We start from the raw sequence: 17,076 nt of genomic DNA, 5'->3' as shown, positions 1-17,076 counted from the left end.
CTGAGGAATTAGTGCCTGCTTTATGTTTTGAGGGGCATATAAACAAATTTCATTATCTATGACAGTCTCTGGAAATTACCTGTTCTTCATTGTCATGCATCTAGATTTGGATTTGGCCCACTATTATTCTGCATTGCACCTACCATTTCTTGGTGGAAAAAAAAAAGAAATGTCATATGTATGTTCTGAATGATGTTATTGCATGAAATGGAGGGGTAGAGGGGGGAAACAGTAAAATGTATTTCAACTCAATGTGTGTCCTGGGCAGATGAACAGTTTTCCTTCTTCTTCCTTCTACAAAGCTGCTCAAGGCTTCCATTTTTTGATGCAGTCTTCCTGCATGCTGAAGGCACCAACTAATGCCTGAAGTCCAGCTCTCTTTTCCTTCCTGCATCTATTACAGGCAGAGACAGATGGAAACTTGAAATTGCTGGCCTCAGCTCCTGGATCATGTTAGCATCTTTCGCTTCTTACAGGGCAGCTGCATTCTGCAAAACAGCAGTGTGCATGTATCTTGATATGTAACCCTAGAAGAGGGCTTCTAAATATAAGAGGAGTTTCTTTGCTGCCATATGAAGGGGGTCAGCCAGAGTCTTAAACAACATGCAGTGTATGTTTCATCAGATTGCACAGCAAAAAAAACCTCAAGGGAACAATATGAAATTAAATTCTTAGGGTGCTTCCCTGCAGGCACACCCAGGAGTTTACAGCTTGTGAATTGAAGATCAGCACTGGCTCTTCATTTTATGTGGTTGCAACCCCAATCCATGAACAGTGCGGCTTAAGGCTCCAGAAGCTGTTGCTTTTGTACCCGTAGCTTTGGATATGTGCTCACAGTGTGAACTGTGCCCTGCCTCTCAGTCTGGAGATAGGTTGTATCTGATTACTACCACAGTGTTCGTGACTCTCAGACTCTCAGTCTAGATGCATCTGCTGGAACAGTGTGCAAGCATCTCTCACTAGGCTCATTTCCTTACCTGGACCCTAACTTTGTCTACAGTTATTTAAGATAGATTTTGGCACTGATTTGCATCAGTAGGGGAGAGACTGGGTCACCTTGCCAGTTTTTGCTTTGTGTGCATTCTGTGTGCACGCATGCACAAGAGGATGTGTTTGAAGGACTGGATTCCCCAAGGCAAGTAATATTTATATACAAAGAAAGTCACTGTATTGATTCAGGGCCAAGCTGGTAAGCTGCATCCTGGTTACCTGACAGCTGTTCAGGAGCCTTTACAGAATGTGTTGTTTTGTGGAGGAGAGAGTCCACATCACCAAACCTTCGCTCCTGATAATGGGGTAAACTAAGAGGAAGTTGAATAGATGTGGAACCTACGCTGACTTTGGAGGAGGTACCTCCAGGCAAAGTCAGAGACATCAGAAGGCCTGTGCAGAGTAGTTTGCATGGCTGCTGCCTAACCTGCAGCTCTTCTGAGACTGAGCCCTCAATCTTTCAGAGGCACTACCTTCAGGATAAAACACTACTTGAATGTTGGCTTTCTCTTACTATCCTCTCATCTCCAACCTCATTTTCTAATTAGTAGGTCTCTGAAGGTGTGCAGTGTTATGTTGGAGTAGAAGAGTTAAGAAAGGATGCAGTGGTCTATGAGTGATTTTTATGGGCACCCACATTTTTCCATTCCCAAGCACAACGGCATGTTCTGCATGCATAGCAATGGCATGTGTCCCTGAAATGTGAGTGAGCCTTTAAGGAGGCTGCCCAACTTCCTCTGCATCACTCCCTGGCAGCCTGGCAAAATGGGCTAAATTCAGAAATGACCTAAAAGGAGGAGGGGGTTTGGAAACAGATCACTCAGCCAATGTAAAGACGGAGGAACAAACTTGGGAGCCCAAGGTAGAAAGGAAGGTTATAGTAAGAAATTTAACTGCAAGGTTTCTGCAGTTAAATTTATCCTGTCTTGAACTGTAGGATAAGTTCTGCTGCTGCTGCGACCTAACTCATTCTCCACAGCACAGAAGCTAGAAGCAGCACTTGCTCATGTGTCTTTCATAATGTGATTTATGGCATCTCTGAATTTGATCTACCAGCTCATGACTGAGGATGGCTTTTCTGGTTTTGTCATATCTAGCTGTCGGGCTGAGTCAGCTTCCACTTTGCTTGCAATGACTTCTCTTTGGCTAAATAAGCTTGCATCATGTCAGGGAAAAAGAACTTTGCCAGGTATCAATGGATTCATCAGGACTTTAAACTGCACAGTCTGAGACTTTAGGCCCCTGCATTTCTCTTTCAACACATACACTGGGGTAAGAGAAGGGGACACGCCACTGAAATTAAGGGATGCACACCAGAGCAGGCTATGTGGTAATGGTGAGCCAGGGCAGCCTCATGTACACATATCTCAACCGGTGTTCAGTCGGGGCTTAATTGCCTTTTGTTTTTAACCAACTACAGGAGATAATCCAAACAGTGAAAATGAGATTCTGGCCTAGAGCACAAGTGGTTGGTGAGTGCCATCCCTTCCTTGGGGCTAGCAGAAGAGTTTAGCTTTGACTTTTTGTGCCTGAAAGGTTTGTAAGGCCATTCTTTGCCCAATTTAATCAAAAATATGTTCCTCTAACACAGTTTTCTCTGACCTCAGATCTATTCTGTTTGGTCCTTACTTAAAAAATGAGTCAGCTAATGAAGACAGATGGTAAGTGATATCTCCAAGGGGGTAGAATGACTCAGTAGTAAAGATGTCACTTCACTTGACCCCTCAGCCTGTACAGCACCAAAAGTGCTCTGTCATGATTGTTAGAACTTTGACAAAGTCTGCTGAATCTCATGATCTTATGAGCCAAGAACCAAAATGCTTTAAAATTAATTTCTCAATAAGATGCTCTGTGTGAGTTTTAATAGTCAGGGCAAGTCTGGCTCATGTTTATTAAAGAAGGTAGATGTGAGTAAGGGAAAAAGGAGCTGACCTTTGCTTGTGGCTTGTGACGTGGTAAATAACATGGAGACTGTGCAGCTCTTGTTATCCTGCAGATGTTTTACAAGCATCTCCTTTTAGAACCTGACATTGCCCTATGAGGTGGTATAACAGTTGTGACACCTGATAAAGCATTTAATCAATTACTTTTATCTTGTTTTATGGGTTGTGGACAGTCTGAAAGTGGACTGTGCTTTTTTTTTTTCAAGGGAATTTCATACTCAAAATTCTTCAGTTACATTTTCCACTGATCCTTTTTCCCTCCAGCCTACCATTTGCAATTCAAACTGTTGTTGTGATTCACCATACAATTTCTATGATACCACTTCTCTTTCCTGAGCAGACAACCATAAGTCTTAGGGCATTTGCATTGTTGGTGTGATTGCTAGTACCAAAATTTCGTATTTGTTTTTGTTATGTCTAAATGTAATGTTTACTTAAGGTGAGTATTTGTTCCATGGAAATGTGGGTAGTGAACACAAGCAGGGTCCTGAGTACACCAGAACAAAATAATTCACAGTTCTGAATTTGTACTTTTTGAATCTGTACTATTTGTACTTTTTGAATCTGTACTATTTGTACAGATTTTGCAATATTCACTCAACCTAGTATATATTCCTTTGGCTGATGAAAGCTAATAGCTAAAGGTGAAAGTGATTAAGAGTCTTCTTGAAGGTTGTGCTGGTAGTTAGTGTCAGAGGCAAGAAGGAGATTTTTATCTAATTCTTTCTCTCTTTCTCAGTGAAAATGCTTACAGTCACTATTCATGGGCATCCCCCAAAATTGTAGGGCAACATACACAGCTAAACACCTATGGAATAAATTATTCTGGTACCAATGTCAGGAGTGCTTAGTGAGGGCTAAGCCTAAATGGCCTGTTGCTGTTCCCATCTCAGAGATATGGCACTTCAGGAATCTAGAGAGAGTCATGATAAATTATTTCAATGGCAAGTGACACCTCTGACATTCTCACTAGGAAGGTTAACCAGGAACCTCTTTGTGACGCATATGGAAGTCTTGAAAGAAGATTGTGAACCCGGTCCCCATCTGTTACATCCTTATCTGGCTGTAAGAAAAAGAAGATTAAGACAGGTATGTAAAGGGGCAGGAGTAGTAAAGGGATTTTTTAGTCTTCCTTTGGAATGTGGAATGGGGGGGGGGGGCAGTTTTTATACCTTTCAGGTTGCAGAGCATGGAAGGAGGCAAAAGTCACAGATGCTGTTAAAGGGAGGAGCAAAACTCCAGGGTTCCAGAAAATTAGTGGGTGGATGAGCTCTGCCAGGCCCTAGCGGTATGTCTTCAGCTAATCTCTAGCTTCCCACGTCTCCTGCATTAACAGCTGTAAGGGAATTGGGCTCCCACTCAAGCTGATAGAAAACAATACTCCAGTGCATGTGAGGACCTTACAAACATGCCCATGAGGAGAAAGGGTGATTATTTAGTGGGCAGCAGTGGTAAGACTTGTTGTTCATGGTTTAATGTCATCCAGCCCTCATAACTCATGGGGACCAGGCACCTCACAAAAAAGAGTTACAGGCTCTAGGACGGTGCTGCACCCATCTGTCATGACTGACAGTGAGGGAAGACAAGAATCGGAGTTGAAGAGGAAGGAGTCACAGGGAAAAGAGGGAGGAGAAGGCAGGAACAGTGAAGCCCAACCACCAAGAGGTCAAGATGCATGCGTCCATTGCCTCTGTCCTGCCTGCAGGCCAGTAACTCCCAAAGGTTTTGGAATGTAGCACACCATGGATGGATGGTTCATCCGTGTAGGGAGGAACCATCACATTTTAATACCAGAACTCTGAATAATGCTTGGACCTACCACAGACTAGTTCCCCCCCCGCCTCATGAGCTATTAGCAGTCCTTATCCTGCAGGTTATTATCTATCTGTGGTTCTTAGAAGTAACAAAAACCATTGCAAAGAATTGAGGATGGGCCCCAAAGTGAAGATACCATTGCTTGCAATGAGCCTGGCTGGCTGTGGTACAGATCACCACAATGGTCCTACTGGGCAAGCGATGGACAATACACAGTAGCTCGTATCTCCAACCTACAGACGTAACCAGCACACGCAGAGGCACGTGCATTGGTGCTGGCTGAAAAAGAACTGGGGAGAACAAAACAATCGCGTTTGGAGACAAAGAATTTAGGAGTGCTAAGCTGTGTGAAATAGCAAAATAACAGCTGCATTTTATAGCAGGGTAACTGTTCTGCAGGGGCTGAGGAAGAGCTGCCCACGGACATTCCCCTCACACCTCCTCTGGCAGGCTGTCCCATGCCTAGGTATTCTACCCATGAAAGACAAACCAGGAGCAGCTGTTCCTCAAAACATACTGCGAGAGCCAGCCATGCACTTGCGATTAGGCACAGTGAATCTGTCGATCCTGGCAGAATTCTTCCCACAACATAACTGCGTGCTACAAGGATACACTTCGATGTGGTAGGAATCCTTCTGTCTGTTTGCAGGTTGCTTCAATTTATTAAGAAAAAAATGGCCATTTCCTTGTAAAGAGAACTGCTGACCCGGGAACCTGCAGTCACACAACTTTCTGCCTGTTAGAAAAGTAGAAGACAGACAGAAACAGCTGATGAAGGGCAAAGTGTAAAATGAGATAGTGTAATTGAAAATGCTTAGAGAAATATGCTAAAGAAATATATGAGGTTAATTTAATTTGGGAAATATTCTTCCTAAGAGGAAAGAGAGCCATGTGCTGCTGGTTTCCCAGGCCACTTTGGCCTCATAATGGTCAGCATCCATACAGCTGGTTCTTGCTCCCGTTTCATAAAGAGGGGAATGCATTTATTGCCTAGTTGCAGCGGCTTGGTGCTCACTCATCTGCAATTCCGAGCTTATCCAAAACCTCCTTGTGGTGGTGATTTGGAGAAAACAGCTCCGAGAGGCAGGGAAAGAGCCATCACGCTTTGCTACTGACCTCATACCTACGACACCAGTTTAGCAGTCATATTAAGTAGGTATGGGGTAATCGGCATAGAGCCTGGTGTCAGGGGCCTGATGGAGGCTTCCCGACCCGGGAGCGCCCGGTGAAGGGCCTTGGCTGCTGCGGGGGCCGGCGTCGGAACCTGCGCGCCGGGCTCGAGTTTTCCCCGGGGCGGTAGCCCGGGCACGCAGCCGGACGGAAGCGGAAGCGCCTCGGCGGCGGTGGAGGGACAGCGGCGGGCTCTGAGGCGGGAGGTGGGTTCCTTCGGCCGGGCATGGCCGGGCCGGGCGGTGGGGGAAGCTCCGGGGCGGCCGGGCAGGAGTGGGGCCGGGGGAAGAGGCGGGGTCCTGGCAGTTGCTATGGGGACGGTGAGGCCGGGGCGGGTTGCTATGGGGACGGCGGGACTGCGGCGGGTGTGGTGCTCCGGAGCCCTTGGTCCCGGTGCCGCTGGCCCGGTGCCCCTCGGCTGCAAAGCCCGGGGTTTGCCGTCCGTGCGAGGACCGAGTTGTCCGTGGCCCGCGGCGGGCGCCGGTGGTCCCGGTGCGCGGGGATGCCGGGGTGCCGTGCGGGTGCAGCCCTGGTGGCCTTTGCAACGCCTTCCTGGGTGCTTGCGGAGGAACGGCGCTGTCTGCCGGGGTGCCTGGGGGGTCCGGAGAGAGGTGGGTGGCGGAGGCAGTGACTGCCCGGCTGCCCACATCGGGCCGTGAATCAGCCCAGCAGATAAAATGTACAGGTGTGCGTGCTGATGAGAATTTCAGCGGCTGTTCAATTTTACTTCGGCCTTCTTAAAAGTCTGTCTCGTAGAATCAGCGAGTCGCTATTGAAAGCAGATACAGAATGCTCAAAGCTGTTGCAATTTCATATAGCCCGTTAACATTTGCATTTATGCTTACTTTCTGTAGTGCCAGTTAAATTATTTGTTTAGTAGTTTATTTACTTAAGCTGTGCCTGGTATGACTGGTTTCAGGTTGTGACTGAACTGAGATCTATACAGTTGAAAGTTGGGCAACGTCTGTAATTTGAGCTTACAGGAAACAGGGCCATATCCCATATATGTACTTACCCTGCTGGGCGTTCTGCAAGGCCCCATTTGTACAGTTCCACACGGCTCCCTTGGCCACCTCTAAGTTGCTGCTTTTCACCTGTAAGTAGTTTTTCAGATAAGATGCAGCATGTGCATCCAGTGTCATCCCTTCTGCCTGTGGATGTGGCCGCAGGAGCTGTGGAGCCGGAGGAAGGGTTGTGTTTCTTCCACAGCATGCCCCTGCCTCTCCTGGAGAAAAGCGGAGACTGGAGGAAGCCTCCAGTGGAGCATCAGCGGGATTGTGCTGTTTGTGCTTCAGAGCCACAGCCAGCCACTGTAAGGATCGTCAGCAGGTTGCTACCTGAGATAACTTTATTTTTTAGTGAAGTCATATTTCTGCTAGGCTGGTTTGGAAGCATTTTGACAGAAAGTTCTACTGATGTTTCAGCTGATGTAGTAGGATGTTATGTGCGTGAGTATTCAGAAGAACAAGCACTTAGTTTGTGAAGACAGAGTATCAGTGTGCTGTAGTGACAGATATGTGCTTGGTCAACTTTTAGAGTGACTAAGTCTTGTAGAGATCCTAGGATATTGAACTGGAGCACTTTAACAAAAGTAGTTAAAAAGTGTCATTTTGTGTCTTTGTCCTGAATATGATACAATTTTAAGATGATAGCATTTTGGGTTAGTCAAGTTTCTTAGACTCTTCAACTCAGAAACAGAGCCCAGGTCTACTGATGAGCCTGCTTTCCTGCCTACTGTTGTTCTGGCTTCAGAAATACATGTGCTAATCTGGCTTTTCCTGGTCTTTTAGGCTGTTAAAAATGGGGAACACAAGCAGTGAGCGAGCTGGACTGGAGCGTCATGGGCATAAGGCATCCCGAGGTGACAACTCAGGAGGAGCCATTAGTACGAAAGAGGGTGATAGACCAAAAATCTTAATGGACAGTCCTGAAGATGCAGACTTGTTCCATTCAGAGGAGATGAAGGTATTGCTGGTTTGTTCTTGTCTTCTAACATTACTAGCTTTGGGAATGCTGTCTAATTGTGGTGCTGTTAGCAACCTTCAGTAATTCTGTCATTGAGTTTACACACAAAACTATCTCCCTTGCTTCCTACGCTAAGGAGAGATATTGCATTGATGTGCAAGCAGGTATAATGAGAGTAACGTCATGGTTTCCAGCAAGAATTAATTGTAGAAAAACTAAAATGTAACTGGATCAAAGCTGTAAGTACAGTGCCCCAGCTTCCTTCGGATCCTTAATGCTCTTGTAGTCACTAGTGACATTTTACTTGTCTATTACTTTTCGTATTAAAGGATCTGATAACTGGGTTTTTTTTGTTCAGTATGAAATGGATTGTTAGAAACGTCTTGTCGTTTATCGTGTTTCATAAGAACATCTAACAGAAAATTACACTTAGATTTTGACTGTTTCCTATAGACAACTCATAATCTTTCTCCTAACTACAAATTTTGTGCCTGTGATATTTGTATAATCTAAATGCTTAACTGTATTTCTTCATAATTATTTTTCTCCCTTTTCTTATATCTGTGTATTTTGAAAACTCTTCTGAGCTCAAGTAATTTCTCTTTAACCTAATTTAGGCCTGAGAGAAGGGGATTATTTTGCCTCCTACTCTTTCTGCAATTTTGTAAGACTTTTAACATCTTTGCAGAATTTGTGCAAATTAATTTGTGAACAGCATCTAGAAATGCAGTTTCTAATCTCCATCTGGCAAAAACTGCTTGTAGACTTGTACCCTAGAGAATCGTGTCTGAGTGCAAAAATGCCTTCAGTAAAATATAGATTGTCTAAGTCTGCCAGGAAAGAATTCCTTTTGATTAAGACATTGTGCTTGTAGGCTCCATTGGAGAAAGAAGAATTCCTAGCTTGGCAACAAGATCTGGAAGTGAGTGATAAAAGTCCTACTCAAGCTCGACCAACAGTCTTTCGCTGGACTGGAGGAGGGAAAGAAGTTTATTTATCTGGGTCCTTCAACAACTGGAGTAAAATTCCTCTGACAAGGAGGTAACAAACTGCTGCTGCTATATCAGTGATATTCCCCATGGACTGACAATGCTTAGTGCAGTGAGAAAGGTGGTCAGTCAATAAGATTGGTATTGTGCTTGGATTTACCACTTTCCTGCTTCTCTTCTTGAGCCCTTGATGAGAATGTCACTTTTTGATTCTTGGGTGGCACAGGATGAAAGTTGAACTGTGTGCCAGTTTTGAAGGAGGGATTTGTTCACTAGGCACCATGCTCGAATGACACAAACCAACCTTGTTGTGCAGTCTGCTACCAGGGATAGAGTTGGGGTTATGTAAGTTGAAGTTGGTTTTAAGCGTAGCGTCTCTGATGGCAGGTGTACTTTCTTGCCGTATCATTGGCTTTTGTCCAGCTCAAAGGGTCCAAATTCTGCTTAGGAAATTCTGAGCCTGCAATCCCTACTGATAAACTACTTGAACGAGAGAATAAATTTGTGTTAAGGTACCAAGTGCTTTTTCCTGCCAGAGAGCTCTGGAGCTCTGCTTAATTTTGTACCTGAGTAAGTACTTCACTTAAACCAATGTTTTTTCAAACCTTTCAAACTTAATGGTTGGCAGAGAGGCTGCATTTAACTGTTGATGAGAGTCCTGTTGTCTGTCAATGATGACATATCCATGGAAGATGTCTCTTGCCAATTTCTGGTGTGTTTTATATCAGTGAGTGGCTACCTGCATTGTTGCAGAAGTGTCTTAATTTTTCAGGAAATTTGAGAGAGGAGCATAGTGGCCTGATGAAATGGTATGGAAGGATTGTTCTGTGCATGAACAATGTGAAATAAATTATCAAGACAGGAGCTGGAAAAAAGGCCAGTGGAACATCAGTATTACTGTCATATTCTAAGTAGAAAGCCTGGGAGATGGGAAATGGTGAAATGAATCTGGAAGGAGGACAAAAATGTCTCTTTAAAAAAAAAAAAAAAAAAGACAGGCTTGTCTCTTGTCAAATTAGGTATTCTGGGAAAGGAGATACTTGGACCTCCTTAGAGGCTGGATAAAATCATGTTACTGAATCAAATATGCCCAAGTAAAAGAGTTCATTATTTCAAATCCAGCTCTGTGGTGATATGCTTGCACTCCTTACCTGAGAAGAAGTAAAGAGAGATACTGGCATTGTGTGGCCTGTTTGAATTGTTCACATAGAATCAACTGTTTCTCAGCTGTTTTGAGATGCTGGTAGAGACTTCTGAAGAATTAGGAAGTTCACAGCACAGGAGTATCAAAATCACCAAGCAGCAGTTATTCAGACACAAAGTAACTCAGAAGTATTGAGTTGCTGCTTTTATCTTCTAGTCGTTGTTCATTTGTTTCATTGGCATTTGTGTAATGCAATTTATGATGGCAAATTCTGAAAGGCAAGGAAATAGGAGTAAGCTGATCTTGTTCTATCAGCAGGAGTCTCACAGATAAAATGAGGTCTCATGCACTAACAAGTCATGTGAAGACGTGAGGATGACTTTACAAAAGCTCAGTGCCAATTCCTTGATGCCTGGAATGTGATATTTAGATATGTTGGGAGTTAGTGTCACAGAAGAAATGATCATTAACATTAACCTAAGTTTGATTCTTTACCTTTAGATTGCATGAGATTGTGTTAAACGTGGCACTGCTTTTTAAAGTTTTGCATGTTAAGAAGGTTTGTATTCTGCATTACGATGTTTGTCACAGTTTATAGATTGACATACTTTTCAGAATATTTCAGGGCTGATTGTTTGTGTTAAATTCTAGTCACAATAACTTTGTGGCAATCCTGGACTTGCCTGAAGGAGAGCACCAATACAAATTCTTTGTGGATGGGCAGTGGACACACGATCCTTCAGAGGTAATGTTTTTTTCAACTTGCTGTATGTATCATTGAGGCATCTGAAGATGAGAAACTGGCTGGTTTCTCTACCAATAGCCAGCCTTTTCAGAGAAAAGGTATTGGTTAACAGCAGAAACAGACTTTTTAAGCTGGTGAGAGATGTTTCTGATCCCAGCTGGCCTCAGTGGTGATATCACACTGACAGCATCAAAGGACGGATTTTGTAACAAACGGGTGACAAGATCTCTTGGGTTTTGTTCTATAAGAGATGGTGAGCTTGTCTTGTCTAGTGCCAAATTGTCTTTTAAAGCACTGTAGCATTGCTGACAGCCTAAATCTCTCTGTGCTGTACTTGCTATCTGTGCTAGAGTGTTGCTATTGCTGCTCTAGATATTTTATAGTCCAGTAATTGTGCCAAAATCCACCAGGCCTTTTCCTCCTCCTCTGCTATAAAATGAGCTCTAACCCTAGCCCACTCAGCAGTCCCTACCTGCTTCCAAGCTAATCATTTACAGTTGCTGGTTCCAGTCTTCTCGCTGTCTTGGCAAAACTTGCAGAACCTCACAGAATTTACCTTGCAGTAAACTTAGCTCTTAGACCCTCTGCCCTGGATTCCAGTCTTAGGTTTAGTAGTAAACCAGCAATACTAACCATACTCTGTCCTAAATGAGGCTATGCAGATCTTAGCCTGGCTCTGAAAGCCCTGTAGAAGGTAAAAGTAAAGCTTGTGTCCTAAATGTTACCTTCAGCCCAAAATTTATCTCAGCCTTATCTATAGCCCAAGAATTTATCAAGTGCTGTGGACCTAGTAGGTTCAACTGACCTGCATCCCCCCCAGGCCTACCTCCTGCCCTTGCCCTTGACCTGACACTAACTGAGCAATGGTGAACTCTTTTCATATCTGGTACTAGCATATTTTAAATGCAATATATCTCATTCTTGGTAATGCTGTGTAGCATTGTGTAGTTTTGAGAATCTAATGATCCTGCAAGCTTTTTTATTCTGACTTTCGCATCTTGTTTCTTCCCAGCCAGTAGTAACCAGCCAGCTAGGCACCGTCAACAACGTCATACAGGTCAAGAAAACTGACTTTGAAGTATTCGATGCTTTGATGGTGGACTCCCAGAAATGTTCAGACATGTCTGGTAAGAGCATACTGTTAATTTTATATCATACTTTTTAGAGCTGTTAAAAATCCAATCTTCCTTTTTGTCTGAAGTTCAAGCTCCAGTATAGATTAATTTCCACTTTTCGTCAGGCCCTGTGGATGTGTGCAGGAATCACAAATGCACGAAGGAAGAATGTGGAATGCATAAAGGAGGAATCCTCTGACAGAGCAACACAGGTCACTGTAGATCTGATTAGGAGGAAGCCATGGGTGCTTAATAGCTGTTTGTTTGCCTGTGCGATGTGAAATGGCTGGCTTTGGTGCACTCAGTGGTGGATCAGTCTCTACCTTACAACATCAAACCAATGTCGCCAGCCTGCACTGCTCCTAATGCCATCTTTCTCTGCTAAGGAGATGGGTTCAGGAGGTCAGAAGTTGCACATAGAGATAGAAATTAGGTGCATCTTAATAGTGCTAATAGAGGCTCAGGAATATGTCATATTCTCTCAGTTTAGTGTAAATGATCTATATCTTAGAATAATATAAAAATGCTGGGTTTGCCTTAAGTTTCATATCCTAGTGTAACAGAAGAGAGGTACGATTTAGCTTCAGTGATCTCTGAGATCAGCCTTGCCACCTCTTCCTTATAGACCTGTGTAGGGATGGAGACTATGATTGAAATAGTGCCTTAAATCCTTCTTCAGAAGAGCTGTCCTTTGAATTTGAGGCAGGAGGTGTGTTTGGTTGTATTTTGCTATGTGCCACTTTCCCCTGGACAAAGCTTTTTTCGAGAAAGAGTGTGATTTGTGAGACTTGGGACAGTGCAAGAAGCCAGGAGGAGATTCTGGTAGATTCCTTCCCCCCCCCCCCTCCAAGTTTTGTAACAGCCTTTCCTTATATCACTTTAGGCTCTGAAGAGCTCTTTCTGTTACCCTGTCCCTGCCCAGGAATAATACCTGCCTTTTACATCTACATCCCATGTTTTTAGTGCTTCCCTTGGAGGTAGCATTGTGGAGTGATGCTTGCTATTAAGTGTTTGCTGGAGAAATCCTGGGCAGAGATGACAGTGAAGTTCTGGAGTGCAGCAGGGCCCTTGGAACTCTGCCTCCCACATCTTCACACCTAGTCTCAAGTTAGACAGGCTTTGGACACCTTAAATCACTTCTTGGGCAGTGACTGATCCTCTGGCACTGCTTCAGCTGCTGCAGTCCTGTACTTAATATGCCATTGATTTCTTTTGGCTGCGTGTTCCTGGATGTGAAAATCGGCTTGGAATACCAGTAAAAACGTACCTACAAAGAGCAGATATTCTTACAGACTATTTAAGAATAAATATTTAACATCTCTCTGGCAGAGTTGTCAAGTTCACCCCCAGGACCGTACCACCAGGAGCCCTATGTTTGTAAGGCAGAGGAGCGCTTTAAATCGCCACCTATTCTTCCCCCCCACCTGTTGCAGGTCATCCTGAATAAGGACACAGGCATTTCTGTGAGTACTTTAGTTTGTTTTGCTGAATAAGGGCCTTGAGGGTGTGAACAGATGGGCGAAAATCTGGGTACAGACAGGGGACAGGCAATGAAGAAACTTAGAATGGTTGCTGTGTTGGTAAATTTCTTATTACAAATGTCCAGGTGGATCCATCCAAAGTAAATTTATTTTTCTATTTAACTCTCTACAAAATTGAAAGGAAAACTAGATTGATACTTTACTCCCAGAAACCCTAATCTTCCCACTGCAACACTGTTAAAATGTCAGAAGCACATAAGAAATAATTGAGGTCTGTTTCACCATGGCATTGAGGATGCTGAGGGTTTCACCCTGGAGGGATCTTGGATTGTTCTGAAACTTCGTCTGCATTTGTTGATGGGCTCAGTGTAAGAAGCAGCGTGATGTATTTGAGGGTATGGCTAGTTACAGACGGTGTTTATCATCCATCAGCTGTGATGAGTAAACCGTGAGTTCTGTTATTTTCACACTGTCTCACTTTCTCTTTTTTCCAGTGCGATCCTGCTCTGCTCCCTGAACCCAACCATGTCATGTTGAACCACCTCTACGCACTTTCTATCAAGGTGAGAGGCCAGGGCATGTTCTTCACACTTGCAGCTTTTAGATAACCATGTAATATGCTCACTTGTTTTCCATCTCCTGTAGGATGGAGTGATGGTGCTTAGTGCTACACATCGTTACAAGAAGAAATACGTGACTACTTTGCTGTACAAGCCAATATGAATGTCACGGTAGTTTGTGACCAATTGTTCTGGGCCAGTGCAGTCTCAGAAAAAAATTCTCCTCTTAACCAAATGTACTCCTGCTCTGTGCTGTAGCAAACGAACTCTGATTTCATATTGTTTCTGAGACTTCCAAGTTCTCCTATATTTGCCTTATTTTCCCAGTCCCACCTTGGAAGTTCTTGGAGATGGCAGTTTCATGGCAACTAGAGAGGTGGCAAAGGTGTCAGTGCCCATTGTCAGCTCAGTTAAAAAGCCACCAAGTTAATTAGGCTGAAAAATGTGAGGGCAGCATCAGATTAAAGACCTTTAGCAGTGAGGCAGACTAAGAAAGAAACAAGCCAGCCCAAAGTCTAGAAAGTTCAGGATTCTTGTGGAATCCGATTTGACTTCAACACTTGGCAAAAACAAGCCCATTGCTACTTTCGTAATTCATCAAACACACAATTATTTCAGTAGCAAGTTCCAAACTTGCATGGCTGAAATAAGTGTGAATATTGATGATCTTTTTGTAGCAGCCTTTCTAGGCAAAAATCAGCAACACAATTACCAACAAGCTCGCTTTTATTTTACGGTAGACTGGGATGCACTGTTTCTACTGTGAATAGCTCTGTAGTTTTTCTCTTCATGAGAACTGAAATACAACTTTTCCCCTGTGGAATTTCCAGTAAAGACAATTGTTTTTAATGGCTGGATTTCTCTGTAAATCATAAACGTGTCTTGCAGCAATCTGCTTTTGGAAACCAATTTCTCTTGCTGTCACTGATAAGGACTTCCTTAAGCTGGGATAGGTAGCTGTAACGAAATGGAGGTATTCAATTAAGGGATTAGCTCTTCAGTAACAGCCTGAGGGTGACTGTACGTCACCTGTATCGCAGCGGCCAAACTTGCCCCTTGGTGTAAGCAGTTGCAGCGTGCTGGATACCGCAGCACTGCACCCTTTTGTGCCCAGCTAGAGCTGGGCCTCCGCTCCAGGTTGCAGCCTTGACTGTGGGTATAAAATCCCCGGTGCTTCAGCTGCCAGTGCTGTTGGGGATCTCTGCAACTTTTTAGTCTGTTTATGTTTTCTAAATGATTATAGTAACGCCAGGTTGCCCGTACTTGGTACTCACAGCCTGTTTTATCCCAAAATAAATGCAACATTAATGCAAGACTGCCTGCCAGCGTGCCTCGGGCCTGCCCTGGAGGAGCCAGCTCAGGAGGAGACCCACTGGGTCCTTTACTCTGTTGGTGTTTTGGTGCCTGAGAATGCCAGTGAGTGTGCCAATGACAGCCAGCCCCCGTCCGGCTGTGGGGCACATTGCACAAATCAGGAAGGTGCTTGAGAGGGGACAAAAGCTGCAGCAGCCAGCGTTCGGTGGAACCAGCCACAGTGGAAGGGTGGTTTCCCATCCTTGGATCTGTTCACTAGCCTCGTTGCAATATCCTGAGTAGCTCAGTAGATCTGGGTATAGTGCAATGGTTTTCTCTGAAAACTTTCTTCATTCTGTGCTATGGATAGTAGTTGATATTCTGAAATATGGAATTGCTTTTGTTTTCAGCCTCTTTAGAAACAAATAAAATATTTTCAAGAAAAGTGGGTGACTTGCTGTGTTATTATCCATCCCATTTTGCTAACCTCAGCTTCCTTGAGTTGTTATTTTTTTATAACCTGTGATTGCCTGATTGCAGTTTTATGCCTTGGGGAATTGTGCAAGCTTTTCATTCTTAGATGCAGTTTGAAACACTTTGTCCCCTTGCAGTTAATCAGTGAAGAAGACGAGGGAGGTGTTAGTGTCTGTTTGCGATGTAAAGTTTACAGGAAGAACAAGAGTCCAATTACTTAGAAGCTCCAGCGATCACTTCCTTAACGCTGAAAAACTTGGTATTGGCCTCAAGCCTCCTGTTGCCTTAAGCCTCCCTTGGGCTTCTCTTTGTTCCAGCCAGCCCCTCTTTGAGCAGACAAGCCTTTCTCCTTGTCAGTGTGTAACTGCAGGTTGGCTGTGGTTTATATGGTGTCACAGGCATGCGTATGGCACTGGATTAGGCTGGGTAGAGGGACAGCCTGCACCCTCCATCATATTTGTTAGCACCAGAAAAAGCTGATGTGCGAGGAGGTGAGGGACAAGGCTGTGGAACGTGTGATCAGTGCTAGTGCCCGCAGAGCAGCATGTACTGCGGGGAGGTGGCAGCTCCTGTCAGCCTGAGATGTGGTTATGATGTTGGGGTAATAAAAAAGACAGGGGAGAGCAGGTTGGAACAGGATTGCCTTTGGTTGAAATGTACACTCAGTCAAAAGCACCGAGTTTAAATGCAGGAGTGTGTGCTGGTAACTGAATGTGTGACCACAGCCAGGCTTTGTCAGTTCCCTGCCTGATGATGCCATCGTTAAATAATGACAGTGTCAACAAAGGTGTGCTCGCGCCTGATGTCTTGTAGCAAGAGCGCGCTACTGCACAGCCCCGGGGGGTGGTGGGTCTCATGCTGTGCTCTGCTGTTGGCATCCTCTGTTCTGGTGGTCCTGGTCTGCTGCTACCTGAGCTGTGTGCTAAAAGAAAAGAGAAGCTTGGAGGTAGCGTAGTAAATTTGTGGTGTTTGGGGTTTTTTGTTTTTTTTTTTTCAGTTGCAAACCAAAGTTTTTTTACAAGTCAAAGACTAAAGAAGCAGAAACACGGAAAAGAAAGGAAGGTGACAGTATGCAGGACTTACTTAATGATTTTTATGGTTTGGTGGGGTTTTTATTTTTTGGTTGTTTTTTTTTTTTTGGGGGGGGGGGTGGGTGTTGTGTGGGGTTTTTTTAAATGGCCTCAATCTCATTAGTTCTTGCTAAACGCTGTGGGGGGTTTTTTTGGGTGTTTTGTTTTTGTTTCCCAATTACACTCACTGCAGGCTTTTCATTGGGCAGAACCACAGGACAAACGCACATATTTTATAGACAGTGGTTTTTGTTTTGTGGTGGGTCTCCCCCCCCCCCCCCCTTTAATTTGCAGCCTATAGCCGTGTCTCAGAAGGTAAAGA

General features: G+C 44.2%; 1 protein-coding gene across 2 annotated transcripts; it reads left to right on the top strand.

Annotated features, from left to right (window-relative positions):
• Positions 1-5,968: 5,968 nt before the first annotated feature.
• On the top strand, positions 5,969-15,655 carry PRKAB1 (protein kinase AMP-activated non-catalytic subunit beta 1). Of its 2 annotated transcripts, none has more exons than XM_075769839.1 (8): positions 5,969-6,124; positions 7,709-7,883; positions 8,758-8,924; positions 10,668-10,761; positions 11,774-11,888; positions 13,206-13,339; positions 13,852-13,920; positions 14,003-15,655. In XM_075769839.1, the coding sequence occupies exons 2-8, from the start codon at positions 7,719-7,721 to the stop codon at positions 14,078-14,080; spliced, it is 822 nt and encodes a 273-aa protein (XP_075625954.1). In that variant the 5' UTR covers positions 5,969-6,124; positions 7,709-7,718; the 3' UTR covers positions 14,081-15,655. The 2 variants fall into 2 exon arrangements, with proteins under 2 accessions (XP_075625954.1, XP_075625953.1); XM_075769838.1 differs by lacking the exon at positions 5,969-6,124 and adding an exon at positions 6,929-7,230.
• Positions 15,656-17,076: the final 1,421 nt, after the last annotated feature.

The sequence above is a fragment of the Balearica regulorum genome, chromosome 17 (genome assembly GCF_011004875.1).
Source record: "Balearica regulorum gibbericeps isolate bBalReg1 chromosome 17, bBalReg1.pri, whole genome shotgun sequence".
NCBI classification, from domain to species: domain Eukaryota; kingdom Metazoa; phylum Chordata; class Aves; order Gruiformes; family Gruidae; genus Balearica; species Balearica regulorum.
This window is presented reverse-complemented; position numbering and strand designations above follow the sequence as displayed.

What these genes read in the sequence shown, in the direction of transcription:
- PRKAB1 (XM_075769838.1), top strand. Translation starts at nt 7,043, where the DNA reads ATGTGCATCCAGTGTCATCCCTTCTGCCTGTGGATGTGGCCGCAGGAG. An exon ending in ATAAGGACACAGGCATTTCT is followed by an intron (nt 13,340 to 13,851) that starts GTGAGTACTTTA and finishes TCTTTTTTCCAG; the next exon opens with TGCGATCCTGCTCTGCTCCC. An exon ending in TCTACGCACTTTCTATCAAG is followed by an intron (nt 13,921 to 14,002) that starts GTGAGAGGCCAG and finishes CATCTCCTGTAG; the next exon opens with GATGGAGTGATGGTGCTTAG.